At 42.4% G+C, this 20,108-nt stretch overlaps 8 protein-coding genes across 8 annotated transcripts; 4 read left to right on the top strand and 4 right to left on the bottom strand.

Annotated features, from left to right (window-relative positions):
- Positions 1 to 78: 78 nt before the first annotated feature.
- MIF2 (Mif2p) lies at positions 79 to 1,761 on the top strand (the record flags this gene model as incomplete). The annotated part of the gene is made up of 1 exon (XM_022611119.1): positions 79 to 1,761. One exon carries the CDS (start codon positions 79 to 81, stop codon positions 1,759 to 1,761), a length of 1,683 nt encoding a protein of 560 aa, XP_022462577.1.
- A 197-nt stretch (positions 1,762 to 1,958) lies between these two features.
- Positions 1,959 to 4,334, bottom strand: KNAG0A06750 (STE20 family serine/threonine-protein kinase; the record flags this gene model as incomplete). Its single annotated transcript, XM_022611107.1, has 1 exon — positions 1,959 to 4,334. The coding sequence occupies one exon, from the start codon at positions 4,332 to 4,334 to the stop codon at positions 1,959 to 1,961; it is 2,376 nt and encodes a 791-aa protein (XP_022462576.1).
- A 413-nt stretch (positions 4,335 to 4,747) lies between these two features.
- On the bottom strand, positions 4,748 to 9,100 carry UFD4 (putative ubiquitin-protein ligase UFD4; the record flags this gene model as incomplete). Its single annotated transcript, XM_022611096.1, has 1 exon — positions 4,748 to 9,100. One exon carries the CDS (start codon positions 9,098 to 9,100, stop codon positions 4,748 to 4,750), a length of 4,353 nt encoding a protein of 1,450 aa, XP_022462575.1.
- Positions 9,101 to 9,600: 500 nt separating this feature from the next.
- Positions 9,601 to 10,905, bottom strand: KNAG0A06730 (TLC domain-containing protein; the record flags this gene model as incomplete). Its single annotated transcript, XM_022611085.1, has 1 exon — positions 9,601 to 10,905. One exon carries the CDS (start codon positions 10,903 to 10,905, stop codon positions 9,601 to 9,603), a length of 1,305 nt encoding a protein of 434 aa, XP_022462574.1.
- Positions 10,906 to 11,780: 875 nt separating this feature from the next.
- Positions 11,781 to 13,040, top strand: HSE1 (ESCRT-0 subunit protein HSE1; the record flags this gene model as incomplete). The annotated part of the gene is made up of 1 exon (XM_022611074.1): positions 11,781 to 13,040. The coding sequence occupies one exon, from the start codon at positions 11,781 to 11,783 to the stop codon at positions 13,038 to 13,040; it is 1,260 nt and encodes a 419-aa protein (XP_022462573.1).
- A 393-nt stretch (positions 13,041 to 13,433) lies between these two features.
- CAP1 (Cap1p) lies at positions 13,434 to 14,222 on the top strand (the record flags this gene model as incomplete). The annotated part of the gene is made up of 1 exon (XM_022611063.1): positions 13,434 to 14,222. The coding sequence occupies one exon, from the start codon at positions 13,434 to 13,436 to the stop codon at positions 14,220 to 14,222; it is 789 nt and encodes a 262-aa protein (XP_022462572.1).
- Positions 14,223 to 14,389: 167 nt separating this feature from the next.
- Positions 14,390 to 14,798, bottom strand: SFT1 (Sft1p; the record flags this gene model as incomplete). Its single annotated transcript, XM_022611052.1, has 2 exons — positions 14,390 to 14,647; positions 14,763 to 14,798. 2 exons carry the CDS (start codon positions 14,796 to 14,798, stop codon positions 14,390 to 14,392), a joined length of 294 nt encoding a protein of 97 aa, XP_022462571.1.
- A 655-nt stretch (positions 14,799 to 15,453) lies between these two features.
- On the top strand, positions 15,454 to 16,107 carry VPS20 (ESCRT-III subunit protein VPS20; the record flags this gene model as incomplete). The annotated part of the gene is made up of 1 exon (XM_022611041.1): positions 15,454 to 16,107. One exon carries the CDS (start codon positions 15,454 to 15,456, stop codon positions 16,105 to 16,107), a length of 654 nt encoding a protein of 217 aa, XP_022462570.1.
- Between the last annotated feature and the right edge of the window lie 4,001 nt (positions 16,108 to 20,108).

Here is a 20,108-nt window from a genome sequence, read left to right as displayed (position 1 = left end):
GAACTGTCGAGACGCGCGCTCGTCGTGCTGACACTTACCTCATCACTGACCACCCTACACCCTCTTCCTACATTATCAATGGATTATATGAACCTTGGTGTGCGGTCCAGAAAGACCGGGATCCGTGCGAAAGACGGAATTGCCAGGGATGAGTACAGCATGGAAAACGTCGATGAGTTCTTCCATGACGAGGACGAGGAGAACGACCGTGCCGTTGACAAGCGCGCGTTCACCGGCCCCGCGACGGGGCTGCTCCCGTTGTCCCCTTCTGTTGCGAACGTGCTGTCTTCCCCACACATCTTCTCACCGGCAGGGAAGAGGTCGTCCACAACAAGACTGTTGAACTCAGGACCCTCCGCGGTTTACAGCAGCAGTAGGGGCCCCAATGCACGAGAGTTGGACGAGTTTTCCACGCCTATGCAATTGGACGGTACTGAGATACAGGACACGCAGCAGTACGACGTCCAATCGGCAAGATCGAGCATTTCATCGGATCGGTACAAGACATCATATGAACTCGAAAGCAGGCATTCAAAGGCCACATTGTCTCCGATCAGGGAACACGACGTCGACAACGATAATGAGTACTACGTCACGTCGTACATGGAGGACGACGCGCCGGAGCTGGCGCAAGACGCGGCAGATCTGACGTTGGACAACACTACAATAAACACCTCAGATCAGGGCATCCCAGAAGTGGCCGCCTCTGACACAGAATCCAGCGCTGCTGAATCGAGTGATGAGGATGGCAGTTTCCTCGGCAGCAATGGGGAGAGGGTCGATCGTGACTTCCACCCGCATGATGATGAAATGGGTGAGAATGACTCGGACGATAGTTCGTACATGCCGTCTTCAGATGACGAAGGTTCCCACAGTACGCGAAACACCAGAAAATCGGACAGGGTGAAAGTACCACCCCTAGATTATTGGAGGAATGAAAAGATCGTTTACAAAAGGAGGGCCCGCGAGCCCGTGCTCGATATCTCGAAAGTAATAACGTACGAAGATGGAGACGACAACCCAAAGAACAAGACACAAAAGAGGACTAATCAAGGCAACAAAGCGACGGATGACACGTCACCACGCGACCAGAAACTTTTCCCATCGCTCGGTAACGAGTTAGACGGGATTACAAGGAAAAGACCCGTAGGGAGACCACGTAAAACCCCGTTGATACCACCACCGAACGGTGCCCCGTTGAGCAGACTGTCAGCAAATACAACGACAAGAGGCGGGTGGTTGAAGGATGGTGTCCTTCGGGGCACAATCGCGGGATCCAAAAACGAGAAAATCGATGACGTCATTGCGTACGCGCCAAACGTCTTCCAATTGGAAAGGGCGAAGCAGACCGTATCCGAAAGCTACTCTCTCGCAATCACTTTCGATAAACATAAGGATCATTTCGCCAGCGGCATGCTAAAACTGCCCCCGGCGGGTAAGAGAACCCTCACGGAATCTCATAACGCATTCATCACATTTTACCTCATAAAGGGGGTGGTCGAAGTCACTCTCGGGCCCAATAGATTCGTCACAACTCCAGGCTGTACATTCCAAGTACCGTCCTTCAACAAGTACGCATTTGCAAATAAAGGCTCGGTCGAAGCGCAACTTTTCTTCGTTCAAGTTAGCGTACCTGAGACTTTCGATTCGCAAAGGGATGACAGGTTGGAAATGAGTAAAATCAGCTCCCACACAGGCTCCTCGAATACTTCAAGTAATTCGTCCACCGACTTAAGCTCGCGACCATTGCGAGGAAATTGACCGTGCGAGAAGGGGGGTATTGTTGTCTATGTACGTGTGCCAAGAGGGCAAATGGACTCTATAGAATGATAAATATTTAGACATGAGGTAATGAATATAAAGAAAAAAACACTTTTTGTAGAACTGTCCGGTTTCGCCAGAGGTGTGAAAGTCGTTTACGAATCACCATGGAGTCTTGTAGCATGTTAGAGATAGAACTAGGATGAGCTTTCGCTATGCATTTTGTGTTCACGGGCCAGCTTGACAAGAGGAGCTAAGGAACTTATGGCATCGGAACAGTCTGTAATAAATGGATCTCTGAGTAAATCTGTTGCCTCCGCCCTCTTATCTGGGTCAACAGCAAGACACTTGTCCAAAAACAGGAAGAATGTTTTACTCAACTTCTCTGGTTCCTTTAAACTTGGCTTCCCATTTGTGGCAATTAAGTATAGAGCCTTTAATGGTGTTTCATTCAGGTATGGCGGCTCACCCTCAATCATCTCAATGACCATGATACCCAAAGACCAAATATCAACCTTAGGACCGTATTCTTTTCTGGAGATGATTTCAGGTGCCATCCAATACGGCGTCCCAACCATGGTTACTCTCTTTGCATTGTCATCATTTATCTGCGCACAAAATCCAAAATCTGTGACCTTTATGTTCCCTGTCAAAGAGAGCAAGATATTGTCAGACTTGATGTCTCTGTGAAGAACTCCTTTAGAGTGTAAAAACCTCAGACCCTTCAACGTCTCTCTGCAAACAGTTCCTATCTGACCCTCGCTCAACAAACAATATGTCACCACGTCAGTTAAAGACCCGCCTTGCATGTATTCCATCACTATCCAAAGATCATCGTTCAGCAGGTACGCGTCTATAAAATTAACGATATTTTCTTGTCTGCTCTCATTCATAACTAAAATTTCGTTAAGGATCAGTTCCTTTTTGGGTTGTTTCTCTAAGTTCATCTGCTTGATTGCCACGTATGAGCCGTTTGTAGTCGATTTTGCAATAAAAACTCCACCCGATGCACCTTGCCCAATTTTCTTCAAGTCGACGTAGATTGTACGTGGGTCACCGACAGAGCAGACTGCCATCAGTCTCGTGAAAAACTTCTTCGTCTGAAGTTCGCGGCCTGCGATCTGCTGTTGCTTGACTTGTCCCATTTGGACATCTGTGTGTTGGGTTTCTGTTCTTTTGTGGGAGGGGAAGGTATATGTGTTCTTCCCCTCGGTATGCTGCTGGTGCGAATTCAGCACCTTTTTTTGTTCTGTTTGAGGGGGTAGGTCCGGTAGTAAATCCGACATTGCAGAACGCGCTGTTTTGACACTGCTTTCGTTTCGCGATCCTGGTGGCTTAGGGGCCGCTCTGAGTGGTTTCAAATCATTCATCACGAGGGAGCTTTGCTCAGTCGGCGTGGATGCACGAAATTCATTATCTTCTTCATCATGTGTTATATGGTAAGGCTGGAAAGTATGGATCACTTTATCCGTATCATTCTGTCCCGTAACATCTTGATAAAATTGTACAATATCAAGAACGGTCCCCATATTTTTATCCTGCTCCAGTTTAGATATACCACTTGACGCTAACAGCTGTTCCCACTCTGGTGGTAAGCCAATATATTGCCCACTGGTGCTGTCAAACCCAACATGGTGGATATGCTGTGGATTGTACGGGGTTGATATCGACAGATGGTTTGGGGAAACATTCTTTTCTGAGCCAGAACTTCGTTTGATGCTCTGAACAAAAGAAGAGAATACATCCTTCATGATATTGCCTGATTTCTTCTTGCTGTGCCCAAACTTCGACGGACTCTCGATCACCTGCCTTCCTGGAGTGAATCTATTGTTTACATTTTCCATTGGCGTGGTCACACTTGACTTTGACGCTGATGACGTTGGGATGGTACTGCCTACCGCTACGGACTCTAGTAGAGGAGGAGATCTATCGCTACCGTTCCACATAGCGGAATGCAACAGCGAGCGGCTATTATTGTACGTGGAAGTGCCCCCACTCTCTGTACGTTGATACCTCGAACCAGAAACATGCACTGGCGTTTCCGTAGTATTCCCCACTAGACTGCCGCTAGTGTTAGGTGTTGTCGTTATCGTCGTACTGTTTTGCTGCTCCATTTGGGACATGCGGATAGTAGAGTTGGTGTAATCCCCGATTGATGTAGAATTATCGAACAGTTCTGTTGTTCTGGCATGCTTGAAGCTTCCCTTAAACTGATCATTGCTCTCGGCTTGAAATGGAGCTCTCAGTAGCTCGTTGTCTGTCTCGCAGGTACTATTATTCGTCGATGAAAAATCGCTGAGTAACGACGAAGAAGATATTCTCGTGAATTGTATGGGATCGTTCAGTGACGTGTGGTGCAATTTTTTTTGGTGGTCGGAATACGATGCAGAATCCGATGAGCAGGATATGGTATTCCCGGTGTCCTCTGCAGAGTCTCCACGCCCTTCATCGCTCAGGTCTGGAGCCAAGGTTTGCGAAACTTTGTTGAAATTACCGTTTCGTGAGTCATCATTAACCATCAAAGAGTAGTCAACTGCACCATTCTTTCTCTGAGAAGTGTAATCGTTTGACATGACGATGCAGCGGTCTGGAGAAATGAACAAACCTGGAAACTTAAAAAAGTCAGAAGCAAATAGGGAAATACCGTTTCAGCACTGCTGTATACCTCCCAAATAGTTGTGGATAACTTCAATTCCACTTCGCCGTTGCAGTGCCGCGAACTGTAGATGTGGGCGTGCTTGTTGCACGAATCAAAGCAGGCATTGGACGGGATCAAGTTCACAGAGAAGTTACAGTTTTCGTAAATATGCAAATTTCCTAAAAAAATCAAAATGAAAACAGCCGTGGTTGAAAATAGCCCATTGCCAGGCTCGAAAAATTAATCGGCGTAAACTAAAAATAAGAAGAGAAGTGTACTGTTGTATATGAGGTCACGAAAAACTTCCTCGCGTTATGTGCCAAGTGAGAAGTCCAGTGGGGAATACGATCAGGATAAGAGGAATGCACCGGCACCTTCTTCGATGGCTTGCTTGATCCGGTCGCGCATTACCTCCTTGCTACTGTATTTGGGGAGTTTGACGTAGTTTGCACATGTCATGACACTGGGCAGGTACTGGTCCGGGGTGAGTCCATCTTCTGCATGCTTCAATACGACTGTGAGTCTCGGTTTTAATACTTTAAACCCACCCAGCGGAAGCTTGGGAGAGCCCGTCAAAAATTGCAAAAACAATCGCCTTTCGCGCGCATTCAATTCAGTCATGATCGAGATAAATTGATGAATTGTATCCGAATCCATGGTATAGCCGTGATTAGCCTCGATGCAACCGTAAAGCACTTGCGGGGACCAGTCCTCTTCAACTCCACCAAACCAATCTACCAATTCTTCAGGGGTTAAAATCGAAACATTTGAATACGGAAACACTTTGGAAAAACCATCGATAAATGCGCGTATCTGATCCTTTACACCATCCCCGATCATGTAAGAGATCACCTTCGTAATATAATGATAAGCACTTCCGGAGTTTACAAGAACAGCTCTCCCATTCTCAACGAGCTCGATGTCTGAACCTGGCAAAACAAAGGACAAGTACATCTCGCTTAGTTCCGTATCGTTATCAATATTATTGTACACGTATCTCAACGATTCTGCGATCTGAGGATCTACCAACTTGATTAGTTCGAGATTATCTTCAGTCGCTTCACATTGATTGTTCATGGACGGTCTTGATAACCGGTCGGCTAAAATGAAAAAGAGTCGGTTAGAAACGGAAGTCAAGGATTCTGTTATCCAGAGTGGACCTGGCGATAAACGTGCCCAGGTACCGAACAGTTCGATGATTCTAGCTCTTCCTTCGCTGTCACCTGTTAGCGCGGAGGGGAACAAAGGTTTTGTTATGTATTCGTTTTCTTCCGCTCTGCTCTCTTCATAAGTGTCTGTCCTCCATAGATTCAGGTTTTTCTTCGCAAACTCCCTAGAAACGGTAGCATAAAATTCCAATGTTGGGCCTAGCCCAGTACCAACTTCATCTTGATACTCAAATTCCAGTACACTGGGAACAGAACCATACTTATCTAGCACTTTGAGCGCAGTTAGAAGCATATTTTTCCTCGGAATCCGCAGCTTGTGCCTTGACAAACGACCTAACTGCAAAAGTGGATCATCACTGCTCAACTCTTTGTCAAGCCCAACCCGATTCTTCCAAAGTTGAATCAGCCTACCGTATCCAAATGAAGTACACTGTAGAAAGTACATTCTTGTCTCTAAGGGGAACAGAAATGGATACGCCCGTGTCAGTGAAAGAGTCCAGTCTGGCAACGCTCCACTAGCAACAATCAACGGCTCTTCCAACTGTCTTGACAGCTTTGCACTGAGTTTAGGGTTAATAAAAATGTTGTTTCTAGCCATGCAGCTTCTGAAAAATTTCAAGAGGAGCATGATGTCATTTTCACTACTTGCAGTTTCTTTCGGTAATTCCCTTGTAGCGTAAGCATTGTTCAAAACTTTCTCATCACTCTGAGTCGTCTGATTCATACATTGATCTGAGGTATCAAAGCCGAGGTCTCTCTTCCTAAACTCTATCACCTGTACACTGTTCCATAGTTCGCTAATATCTTTCTTCTCTTCCATGAAGACTCTGAACATCGCACCAAATATGGTCTCTTTGCTATCAACAAGCTTTCCATTGAAATAGAATTCCAATTCCTGATTTCTCAGCGAGACAAAATTCACATTATTGTTTCCGTCAGTTGATGATGGTTGGGGTATGATGGAGTTGAAAAGAGTAAGCTTAGCAGATCTGTCACGAACAAAGTCTTCCAAAACCTTAAAAGATGCAATACAATGGATGGATACAATAACAGAAGTCAAACTGGAGAAAAGGTCGTCTCCGTCTCCATTCCCGTCCCCGTCAAATTTTAGTTGCAGCTTGATTTGTTTAGTTAACGATGACATCCCAGATTCATCATCCTGCAGTCCTGAATCAACAATACGGAATTCATCAACCCTGGTCAACGCGGACTGCAGGATGTTAACAAATTCAGTGAACCTATCTGAAAGAACAGCATGTGCTGCCTTCTTCAAAAAGTACAAAGAAGTGTTTCTGGCTGAGATCTTAGAAGCCAGAGTCGAGGCAAGGCCTGTGGACAACATTTCAAAGCCAGACAAAACGAAATTATCCCTGAATACACACTCCTTAACACTTTCCCAGAATTTACAGCAGTTTTCGAGAGATCTAGTGTCTAACGGCATCTGTTCAAGGTGTTGCACGAAAGCGAACACCGTCTCTAGATTTTGGTTATCGAGACAGATGCTGGATTTGCTGTTATTCAAAAAAGCTTCACAGAGTTCCCGTATTTGAGTTGGCATATATGAGGGCTTCATTTCTCTCAAAAACTCATATCTTATCTTTCTTGTTTTCGCCTCCTTGGGAAACTCTATATCCCCCAGACCAAAATCGTAGTCATCCTCACTGCTGTCACTATCCGAACCCCCATCTTCTTCCAGTTCTTTTTTGGTAGTGGAAGTATGGCTCAGTGATGAACTAAATAAATCTTCCTTGTTATTGATTCTGTCGAGTGCTCCATTTAGACTAGAAACGGAGTCAAAAATCCCATCTCTCTGGAATGCGGGTACAAATATAGAAGGATACAGCTCAATTAAAGCATTGGATAGGGCGAGGAGTCCTATGATCAATACACCTGAATCGAGGGAAGGTGATGTCTGGCTTGAAATGACGGATAGACTTTGGGGGAACGACGAACCCAATAGCTTAATGAAGCAATCACTGGTATCATGGGCTATTTTCTCATTAGCACAAGGTGCTACCCTGGCTAGTGCAACTAGAACGTTCCGTCTTGCACTGAACTCGACCGTGTTGATATATATATCGACCAGCAATGGTATCAGATCGCTCACTAAAGAGGGAATCTTTTTATTGCCGTTGAATCTTCTGGCATCTACCGCATTAGCGTTCAACTGGGTCAGTATCTGGTTATTTTCTGGAGGAAATAGCAATGCGATAAATTTGGAGATTGAAAGCAGTAAACTCTTGGGCACAAACATAATTGTTTCATGTAAGCTTGCATCCGGCGACTTGCCATATTGCTTCAGACATGTTTTCAACGTCTCAGCCACATCTGACACATTGATAATGCTTTCGCCAATATTGAAACTCCAATAAACCAAGACTGAAAGAATTTCCAGGCATTTCAATTTGCTTTGAGACGAAACGTCTGTTGATGTGATCAAGCTTATTATGGAAGATAATATCTCTGGCGTGAACAGGACATCTAACATTGATGAGTTTTTGATACCGGCGCATACGCCATAGAAGATGTTCAAGATTCGATCCGAGATGTTCTGATCTGTACAGTTTTTAAAGATGCCCATAAGGATTTCAAAGACACCCTTCAACTGGGTAAAATCGCTTGGTTCAACACGAGCGCAAGCATTTGAGACGATTGCAATTACCTTCCTTTGTGCATGAATAGTGAAAAAATCAAAATATTGCAAATATGATGTCATGTTATCGCAGCGCAGAATATCTTTTCCACTCACTCTAGATACAAGTTCTAAAGTCTCTAAAACTTGTTCAGCCAGGTCAATGTAACTAATCTCTGCAAGCTTCGCTTGCAATGCGGGTATGACGTTCTTATCGACAGCTCCAGATATGCTCACAGGGTGGACTTCAAAAAGATTGTAAAAAATTCGAGAGGTGTTCATTTGTAATTCCAACTCCTCAGCCAACTTGCTCGATGTCAAAATTTTGACCAATGCAGCTATCAATCTATCAACTGGAAGCATTCGCTCTATCAAGTACTGGTTCCCCATCAGTAAGTTTTCGGAGAGTTCTATAATACTCTCCATTGCGAAGTAAGGGTCTTCCTCGGCGTGCTCGACGTTCTCGACCAATTTCGACATCCTTGATCCTCTTGTATCTTGAAACCTGCCACCGCGCGCCCCACTCAATCTTGAAAGCAACTGTGGCAACATCTCTGAGAAGTTAACAGCAGTGTTTTGTTCGTGGTCATTTCCATTTCCATTTCCCTCTGGGTCTAAACTTTGGGCATGTTGGCGCAAACTGTTCAAAAAAGCTTGAGGGGTCATGTCCCTACCAAACCCAGTGTCCTCGTCGTTGTGCTCACCGTGTGCCTGAACAGAATCGATCTCCTCGTCCACATTTTCGTCATTGTCATGATAGTCATCATAGAAGTCCTCAAATCCCTCACTGTGGTCACCGTCATCATCCTGATGCCCCTCGCTGCGATCATCTCGCATGTAGTCTTCTTCGGAATAGTGGCCATCTTCACTATCATCCTCATCGTACTCAAATGCGCTCATTATTCACTGGATTTGAAACAGCACGGTTTCTATCTGCTAAACAGTTTACTATTTAATGTTAATTGGTTATACTATATCTTGATTTCCGGTGGTAGACGGACGTCTAGTTGCCCTATTTCGAACACTTCCGTCCTGGTGTGTTCTTATTATAATTTTGGGTTTTTTTTTGAATTGATCGTATCGAAAGGAAAAAAGAAAGAAGGGAAGGGAAAAATCGCCACCTTTTATTTTCCGCCAATCTCAAAATAAATCGCGGATGAGACACGAATCGTGGTTGAATATATTACAGAACGAGAACGGACTTGCAATTGACAATGAAATTGCGACCTTTCGTTCTTGAGTAACAATTATATATTTGCGTATCACGGAGACAATCTCGTTTCAAACATTCTCAAGATTGTTCATTCCTAAAAGAAAATGAGGGCTGTGTGTGGCCCTGATACATAGGTGTATATATATATATCTGTATCTTGCTGGTAAATTATGAGACCTGGTGGAGCTTATTTTTGTTTCTTCAGCGTCTTTTGATTCGGCGGAGTGATAATGCGAGGGGGCACGGATTGGGCTGGGGAGGTAGTCGCTGACGAATCTTCGTCAGTGCCTAGTGAATCTTCGTCGTCAGAATCGGAGGCGCTTCTGATATCTTCGTAAACACTGCTTCTTACAATCCTATAGAGAACTCTCAAGATCAAAAAGAACCATAACAGTTGAACAGCTTGCAGTGCGCCGATCAAAGTGAACACGATGGGCAAAGAGATCCAGCATTTGTATTGTTGTGTTGCGAAATTTAGAGTGTAGTTCCCAACGGATCTAAATTCAGTGAGCACAGACCACAAGATTTTGATGTTAACGTAGTGACGTAGATACGCCCACACAACGACAAAAGTGAAGAACACAACCGCTGTATATGGGGAATCCAAGTAGTTAAAGTCCTTAGACAGGGACAAGAACCAATCGGAGATATCCATTGACACGTAGATAGCCAATCCCATCTTGGTGAAATGGAAAACGTATGACGACCAAATGAGTAACAAAGTAACGATGTGATGGAAAATCATTTCGTTGTTATCCTTTCTTGGTTTTTCTAATTGCAACACTAGTACACATGCCTGTTGCGCCCAGAAGGAAGCCTGTCCTAGATAGAAGATCTTGAACAGATACGGGATGTTGATGTCTGGGTATGTTGTATACAGCGGTGTCGTTTTGAAAAACCAAAGATCCGAGTGGTACATGATGTAGAGTCCGAACGGGCTCGATAGAGAGTAATAGACGATGTAGAACGTTTGTTCCATAATTCTCTTACTCTTATGTTTCGACCCAACATTCAGTAACTTGGGGAGCGGGCGGATCACGACATCTAGCAAGAATTCCCTAAAGAAGGTGAAAAAAATCATGTAGTAGGCCACGAAGGCTAAATCTTTAATACCTTTCCCGTACATCTCAGTGTCTCCAATTTGATACGATATAGAAACAAACATGTGTAGAGGGTTTGACTCGGTCAAGTTCCCCGAAGTAAAGTAGGCGCTGTAAACAATGATCATAATGACCAACGGGCTAACCCAAGCATGTCTATAATTGACCTCTCTGAACGACAGCCATATTTTTTTCATCAGATCAATATCATTTTTCGAAAGCTCAGCCAATTTTTTTAACCTCTGTTGAGATGCATTCCTGGATTCCCTAGTGGTCGGCATTGTCCCGATACTTGTAACAGTATCACCAAGATCAATCCTACCGACAGAGGAAGTCCTTCTACTCCTCGTCCGGATCTTCAGCCTGCTGGCCGGAGTGTTAGATGTACTCATTGTCGATATGTCTGTTGCCACTTGTATGGATATGTGTGACGGCGGTATGCTTGATCCAGTGACCAGATATTTATCCGTTTGTCTGTTCTCCTATAAGAGAGAACTGTTGTTGGTAAAGAAAACAAACAAAACAGCAAAAAACCACCAAACAAAAAACTTTAGCAAAACTTGTAAACTTTGTCAAACTTAGGAGCCGTTAGTTTGGAGGCGGAACTGAACAACTATGAGAACAGAGTGGATTGGAAGGATTTCCTAATATCTCAACGGAATGGATTATATATTCATGCCGCAGAGCGTTAATGTACCATACAGAGTTACCCAGTTGCACTTATGGGGGGAGCCGTGCCCACACAACACACAGAAACACCCGTACAGAAAGCGGTCAGATTTTTGCGCGTTCTTTTGAGATCGAAATATAAGGAAAGGCCGTTCCCCAGTCAAACGGCGCAGAGATGGTGAAATGTATCATGTCCAATAGGGGAAAATGGATAATGGAAGGATGAAGATAGAAGGGACCACCGCCAAACCGCTCTGCTGTCTTTTCACCGTCATTTTCCTTTTTTCTTTTCGCACGTCTCAAAACGTCACGTGCCTGCGCGTGGTGGGGCGTGAGGGGTGGCAGATCACGTTTTTTTGTTGTTTTTTTGGTTTTCCGTTCCGCGGAGAAAAGCTTCAGTTTCTCTGCTATTTCCGCGGAAGCAAATATAGTATAACAGGCTGGGTAACCGGTACTCTTTTTTGGGAACAAGTCCCTCTAAGCTGTATTCCAGGGCAACCAACTATCACAACTGTAACTGCAGTATGTTAGGGTGAAAATGGTGTAGAGGCTAAGTGAGACTGAGTTTCTACTGTTTTGATCTCATAAGTCATCTGTTATGAGTTCAAAGCTGTTACTGAGTAAAGCTGTGCTGAGGGCTACAGATGCCAAACTGAGAGCAGACAACTGGCAGTACATTATAGAAGTATGCGATGTGGTGAGGGATGATCCAGAGGATAACGGTAAGGAGGTAATGAAGCTCATAGAACGGAGGCTGGAACAGAAGGACGCAAACGTTGTTTTGAGAAGTTTGGCGCTGATCGTGGCTCTTGCTGAGAATTGTGGATCCAGGTTGAAACAAGAAATCAGCAGTAAACATTTTGTCAACATATTGTACTCGATGGTAGACGATGAATCAGCTCATATTGATCTGAGGCGTTCTGTGGCTAAGACTGTTCAACAGTTGTCGGATTCGTTTAAGGACGACCCATCCCTCAAGGGAATGAACGACTTGTATCTGAAGACAAAGAGACATCACGGGTTTCTTTTGACACAACCGGATAAGCCTCATAAACATCAGGTGAGCTCAGAATCAAAAACACAAGAGGATAGGGATTTGCAAGAGGCTTTGAAATTGTCGTTGACGGAATTTGAGTCTAAACGTCAGGATACGGATGCTGGCACCAGCAAAGGTAGCTATACAAACTTGGAGCAAAGGGCTAATCAGCCAGAGGTAACCAAACGGGAAACAGGCACGAACACGATAAAGAAAGTGAGAGCCATGTACGATTTGGAAACATCCGATCCAAAAGAACTGGCCTTCAGAAAGGATGATATCATCGTCGTAATAGAACAATCCTACAAAGACTGGTGGCTGGGCTCTCTAGGTAGGAGAGTTGGTATATTCCCACTAAATTACGTTACACCTATTATAGAGCTAACTCCAGAACAGAAACAAAAAGAGCTGGATCTGGAGAACCATGTCTTTGGTCAGAAAGGTAAAATAGACCATTTGCATTCAACTTTCAAAAATAGCACTGCGGGCCAGGACTTGATTCAAAATGAGGAATTGAACCAGCTGTATGGCTCGGTAACACCCCTTAGACCGCAGATAACCAAAATGATTGGCAAATACGCCAAGGAGAAAGAGGACGTTAATTCTTTGCGCCAGGTATTAGCCAACGCGGAATCTACGTACAATCAATTGCTGGATCGGGCAGCGAACGCTTACCGTGCAGTACCAGTACAACAGCAACAGTCCTTTGCACCTCCTCCACAAAACCATTTACCGCCCACTTATGGCGACCACCACGCCTACCCTCAGGGAAACCAGCCGAACTATCCCTCATTTGAAAGAAATTATGGACAACCAAATTAAGTTTTCACGATACCTAGTGGATACAGTTCATATTACCAACAGTATCACCCCCCCTCCCCCACAGTAGTAGCAGCAACCAGCTACAAATCAATATATACCACACAATGGTGGTAACATAGCACGACCATAGACCAATTAGTAATTATCATTATGTTATTTCCCACAAGTATAGGTAAGTTGCATTGGTATATATACAGTAGACCATTACCCTTTTTCAGCAATACTGTCATCCTGCTGGTGTAGCTGTAGGCGTGTTCAACATATGATAATATTGAGTAAAAAATAAAAAGTAAAATCTGAAAATTTCAGGGAACGTTGTTCAATGGTGGAGGCTAGACCACAGGGGGTGATACTCAATAGCGGTGTATACTGCGATTGCTGGGCTTGGTTGAAATGTCTGATTTTGAAAGGATAATCAAAGATGTTATTATGGGCTGTCCTCCAGGTGAGGTTGAGGAGGTATATAAGGATTTGATAAACATAGTTGGTGAAAACTCCAAAGATACGATAATCGACGCAATTGAGGAATATAATATTGCTCACCATCTTCCAGTTGAAGTAAATGGTAAACAGGTTATTCTTTCTGAGTATAACAAGCAAGGCAGTAAGTTTAACGAGCCCTTTGACAAAATCTCTTTCGAGGTTGACCATTTAACCCGTCAGGGTTTTAATATTGAAACCATTGAACTACCGGAAGTGGATGAGGAAATTCAAAACATTCACAAAAACCTAGGGATATATGCGGAAGCTAACTTCCCCGGTGACGTTTCGTTTGCTGTATACAAAACTTCTGACGAGGACAAGTACGCAATTTACATCGTCAGCACAAAGTATAACCCTTCAAACTTTTGGAATGGTTACTGGGAATCGGCGTATATATACGATAAACAGGTGCAAACACTAGAAGGTGGTATTAGAGTCCGAGTACACTACTATGAAGATGGTAATGTTAGTTTCAAAGCTGAGAAGGAGGTGAAACTTGAAGACGCGACGGATGTTGTAGCCTCGCTGTCGGCTGCTGAAAAAGCGTACGAAAGTGAGCTTGACGGGCTATTTGATGATTTAAACGAGAAACAGTTCAAGAGCTTGAGAAGGAGACTACCCATCACGAGATCAAAGGTGAGCTGGGGGAAAGCCATTGGTAACTACAGGCTGGGCAAGGATGCTGCTGAGGGAAGATAGAGACCACTTTCTTTGAGGACACAGATCCATCTTTTGTTACTTTGTTCTTGCGAAATTCATTATGGCAGATATGCTTCTTCATCACCTGTACCGTTCCACCATACAATTTTCAATACTGTCCCAACACCTTTTTGGTTGCACTTATTTTACATTTAAAGTAGTTAGTATCAGAATAATTTATATAAATTATAAACGATGAAGAAGAGCAATAATGCAAGCCCAACCATTTTCCATATACTGTTACCCATCCCCATGGTCCTCGTCAGCCGAGAAGACGAGTTCCTGATATTGTTGGACAAGCTTCCAAAAGTGTTCGAGATTTGATCCACCAAAGAACTGTCATTTACAGCTTGCTCATTTATGTCCTCGTTAATGTTCCTAAAAGTAGCCAGCTTGTTTGCTAGACTGTTTAATCTTTCATCATTCTATAGAAACTCACAACATTCAGTTAGTATCGATGACAATATGAAAAACGCGATTCATGCCTATATAACGACTGGTCCTAAAGCAAAAAAAAGGACGCAACTGAAACCTACATACATTAGATTCTACCTGGGAGTAGTTTGAGGTTGACATTAGAGGTAGCCTTCTTCTTTATGCGGGGAAGAGAGGCTTGCTTTACTAGGACCCAGCTTATTCTTACCGCATTCATTAATTCATTAAAAAAAGCCCCGAACATATCATTACCCGCACTTTCTTTACATGGTAGTAATATTCCGCTACAGTCACTGTGCTCGGGCGATACGACTTTCCTGATCTATAATATTCATGGGCAGCACTTTTGATGCTCTACATTTTAAGCTGGACCTTTAATCAAATCTGCAACCGAATTTTGGGACCCATTCCCCTCTCAAGTAAATAATTTTGGTCATTTAGGGAAAACACGATAATAGCTGCTACTGTTCTGAAGTGCAATCTTATCATTACATATAAAACTGTGATTTTGCCGCTACACTACATAGTATGGGCCTGAGAAAGTTCGTGTCTTGTTCGTGTCTTTCACTATATCAAACAGTGGATTGCACCTTATCTTGCTATTCTCTTATTCGTCCTATTTTTTTATTTCCCATACCGTGAAAATGCGTTATAAGGACGAAGTGTAGCCTTCAAAAGTAGGCGAGCAGATTATTCTATAAAGTGAACAACGATAACATCCTTCACTTTGGCGAGAACAACCGAAAAGTAAATTATCAAAAGAAGACGTTTCCCGAAATCTGTTTCTCACTGGAGAATGGGGCAAAAGGGAAGTAAAATAGAAATTACAGAGACTGATAGGGCTGTTTTGCAATTGAAAAGATCGAAGGATGATATCCACCGCTTCAGTAGAAGAACAGATGAGTTAATTAGCACAGAAAAGTTACAACTCAAAAAACTGATCAAGGAGAATCCCAAAGATTATAAGAGTAATCTGAGAGTGCGACTGCTCTTGAAAAAGATTCACTACCAGAGCCACCTATTACAGCAGGCCTCTGACCAGTTGGTTAACTTAGAAAATATGTTGGCGAATATTGAGTTTAAACTCGTCGAAGTGCAGTTCTTGCAAGGTTTGCAACGGGGAAACGAGATATTAACTAAATTGAATAAAGAATTTGATAATGTCGACGAAGTAATGGATAATGTACAGGAACAGATACAGTATCAAGAAGAAATCAACAATACTCTGTCACAGAGTGTAATTGGTGTTGATAATTTCGAAGAAGAAATAGATAAAGAATTAGACGATCTGGATAAGGAGATTAATCCGGTTTCCGAGATTGAAATGCCGTCTGTCCAAAACTTGCCTGAGTTACCTCTCAAGAACGCGCCATTATCTGAGAGTGCCGATAACACAAAAGGCGCGAAGAAAGAGGAAGGAGATGGTGAACTAATAGCCCTTTCTTCATGATGCTTAATGGAACCTGTGCAGCAACACGTTTTGTTGGAATCCGGAATTCATGATAATAACAATCTAGCGTAATTGTTATAGAATCAGTCACTGGTAGTTTGCATTCTGAACTAATTGTACTCAGTGTCACGCGTCCTTAGTTGAAAGCGTACGATACTTGCTTTCCCATCCGTCGGGAGTAACCTATAATGAAGTACCAAGTTGATATCCCAACAACATCCGATTTATTAGGAGCTTGAGCAATGCAGTTGCACTCTCAGGAGCACTTTGAAGCTTGGATTGATGACAGTACACGATGAGAAAAACAGCATGAACCCATACACAACCATTAGGATATACGTGATAGAATGTTGAGAATAAAGTAGTCAAAGTGTTCAAAGGTTCCTCGGGTTATTTTCTTTTAGGGCATCCTTTATTTGCATATGCGTATTTGTCATTTCTGTCTTTTGCACTCAGGTAGTTCTTCGAATAAAATATTCACAGCAATAATTACTTGAATTATTGCTACTGCAGAGCCGTGACATGCTAGAACTATGTGGATGGTATCTTCCCCATCCAAACTTTTTTAGTTTGTCCCTTCACTCATACACAACAGCACATTTATACTTGTAAAGACTATTTAGGAATATACCGCTTCCACAGGTATTTGAGATTACTTTTCTTCAATATATAGACTGTAGAAGGGAAAGTTTGGCCTATTATTTAATGTCAGGACACTAATGGTGGTTGCGTGACATTCAAAGAACTAGGTTGCAGGCTTACCTTTCGTGAATTTAGCGTTAACCTTCTATAACCCCATTTATTTACTTGCGCTTGTGTTTCATTTTATCTGGCAATTACAACTGCGGTTCTTATGGGATACTGTCAATACAGCAAAAGGCCTCAACTGCAATGTCGATGTACCAATACCCAGGAACGTGGATAGTACCCACCTTGTCCTTTTGATTCCAACAAAATCACAGGAAGGCGAATACCTTTCATTAGCTAGAAAGATGTCATCACACATGCTGTTAACTTGGACAAACCTCCATAATGTTAATAATTCGGAGTAGATAAATAGGTAGATACAGACGATGCAAATCTAATAAGCTTTGAGGCCTCTCCAATCGTATTCTTCTGTTGGATGAAGGGGAGGATAGATAGTAGGACTTTTTGGAACAGTTTTTGATAGTTCAAACTTTGTTCACCTACAGGTTATGAATGTTGTTTATTACAAGGTACTAATACCATATTTGGTTGAGCGCCGACTGAAACTACATTAGTTTTCTTTTCATTATTTCTGTCGTGAACCCGAATACGATTGTTTGAATTTTCGTTGTAAGCCTTTGACCCAGTGACCCATATTTTGACAAGATTCCTGAAACTTGCTAGAATAACTCATTTCGTGCGGCTCCTGCGGTAAAGGTAGTTATAGTGCTTTTCCTTTTCCATCACGAGAATACGTGTTAAGATGGTCGCCACATCCAGGACTTTGCGGAGCTCAATGAAACCACTATAAATGCAGATACCTGCGTTGTTGTATCTATCAACAAAAATAGAGTTTCAAATATACTTAATTCCTATAGAAGCTCTTTCATTGAAAATAAGTATTTATTCTTTAAACGGATTGTACTGTTGTATTTTGTTGAAAACTGTCTTTTTCGCCGTGGCTATTCATTGAAGGAGAGTATGTTAGATGATTTAGTTCACTTGACTTCTGATACATACTGTTGTATAAGTGTATGGTTCGATGATCTCTTCTATGTTGTAACAGATAGAGAGATCATCTCATTCGATGTAGTTAGGCTTTATATATGTGAGAATTAGCGCAGAGTCAATGATGTGGCTCTTCAATTTCTCATTGTGGTGGATAATTCCACACTTGTGGCATCATTATTTGTCTTGTTAACATTTGTGTCTTTTATCAAGTGTGTATCCTGTTTATGCCTATGATGATATCTTATCATTCTTATCATAATCATTTTCTATATTCAGCATATTTCAACGTTAATCCCTCAGGATAAGCTTTTGCAGAGATGATTATATACGATACAGTTTTTTTGAATTTGAACTCGAGACCAAAACGAAGCACTTAATCTCTTCAAGTATCGTGCGGGTGATAGAGGATAGTCAATATCATCCAAGTTTAAAGTTTAGTCCATCGCATTGGGAGAAAGAGAAAAGACGGCCACACTATGTATACATGCTCTCAAACGGTACTCTAGTAAGTGTGTTTTCGGATTCCCTAGCCTTCTCTTTGATTTCCTGAGTGTAGGTATATGAGTTTTTTTGGAATAGTGTTTAATCTTTATGTGTCAAAAATTGTTTTGTTTTGGTATAATGGCAATATGCTACAAAACTTTAACTACGAAAAATGTATAAGATAAATGTAAGAGCTAAAGCAGGTTGTGATTGAGTAAAGTGTGCAAGGACTCTGATATTGTGTTTTTACGCCGTATACGTAAAGTATGTAGTTATATCAGTTGTGCTTCCTTGTCTAAGACTGGTTCCTTCCTTAAGTCCTGGATTTAGAGACGGTCTCGAAAGATGTCGGTGCAGCTACCTTGCGGCTTATATACGTTCCGGATAACGGGCCATCCGCATGTTTCGAGTTCGTATACTCACATGTCGGGTTTCTAATAGTTCTTAGTATTGTATTAGAAAGGGTAACGGGTCATGAGTCCATTCCCAAAGGGAGTTCCCAATTTATCCCCACAATAAAGTTGGTCATATAGTATGATACAGTGTGAAGGCTATTTTGATTTATTATCTACGTGGCACAATTATGTACAATGGGAAAGATAGCTGTACTTTCTTGCATGACTATCTTAGTATGGAGGGGTCCGACAATCAGACGTGACCCTGGAATATTCCGAAGCAGATACCTTTCTAGTTTATAAACAATCCAAATAATGTGGTCCCCGCATGTCTAAAACTCTCTTCGTTATATCACGGTTTTCCATTTTATATCGTAATAGATCATGAATCCTCAACAAGGGGACAGTTAAGTTTTTTCTTGCATGCAGTTCAAAATTGTTCTGATCCACGGTAGATAATGATTGTTAGTTTCTAAGGCTATGAAGGATGTCTTTGACTTCGGAAGACATAGTGTATATGATAATTGACGCACTAGTTCACCCTTTTATATATTGTACATAGGTGATGAAGACGTACAGTCTTCATCCAACAGAAAACTCTTCTGTTATACCAAAGTTTGCGTCGGCATACTTTGTCTTGTTGGGATATTGTTGGGATATTGCTTAAAATGCCAACATCACCGCTTTGTTATCTATTACCCAAAATGGAAACATCCTGAGTTTGTCGATGAGAAGAAAAAACTTTCTCACATATAAAAGACGAACGTATGTAAAATAGTACTGTATATTACGTATCTACCACTGAGTACAGTGAACAAAATTTACTATGGATTCTACCCTTAATACTTCCTTTATACAATCACTGGCTACACTGCAACATGTCTGTCACGTGCCATTCGTACTTGATGATGTGTCACAGGTTTACTTCCTGCACTTCGTCGCAACATGAAGGCCGTCCAAACAGTTTGACTCTTTACGTTGATTAAACTTCTGGTAAACGTCCCACACATGACGTAACTCTCTTTTAGGAGTTCTTTCCCAACATGTGTCCTTCCCCCTGTCTTTCGTTTGGAATCCATTTGAATAACTGGATTCTTTTGCTTGTACTGTTTGTAAGCATGAGAACGATTAGTTTGTTGCAGTGTAGCCAGTGATTGTATAAAGGAAGTATTAAGGGTAGAATCCATAGTAAATTTTGTTCACTGTACTCAGTGGTAGATACGTAATATACAGTACTATTTTACATACGTTCGTCTTTTATAGGTGAGAAGGTTTTTCACCTCATCGACAAACTCAGGATGTTTCCATTTTGGCTAATAGGTAACAAAGCAATGATGTTGGCATTTTAAGCAATATCCCAACAATATCCCAACACACTCCCTTAACCAATATTGGTTACATCAGGAGTGAGGCGTTGTCCCGTAC

Source organism: Huiozyma naganishii, chromosome 1 (assembly GCF_000348985.1).
Source record: "Huiozyma naganishii CBS 8797 chromosome 1, complete genome".
Classification (NCBI taxonomy): Eukaryota; Fungi; Ascomycota; class Saccharomycetes; order Saccharomycetales; family Saccharomycetaceae; genus Huiozyma; species Huiozyma naganishii.
Note: the sequence above shows the minus strand (reverse complement) of the source record. Positions and strands in the feature narration are given on the sequence as shown.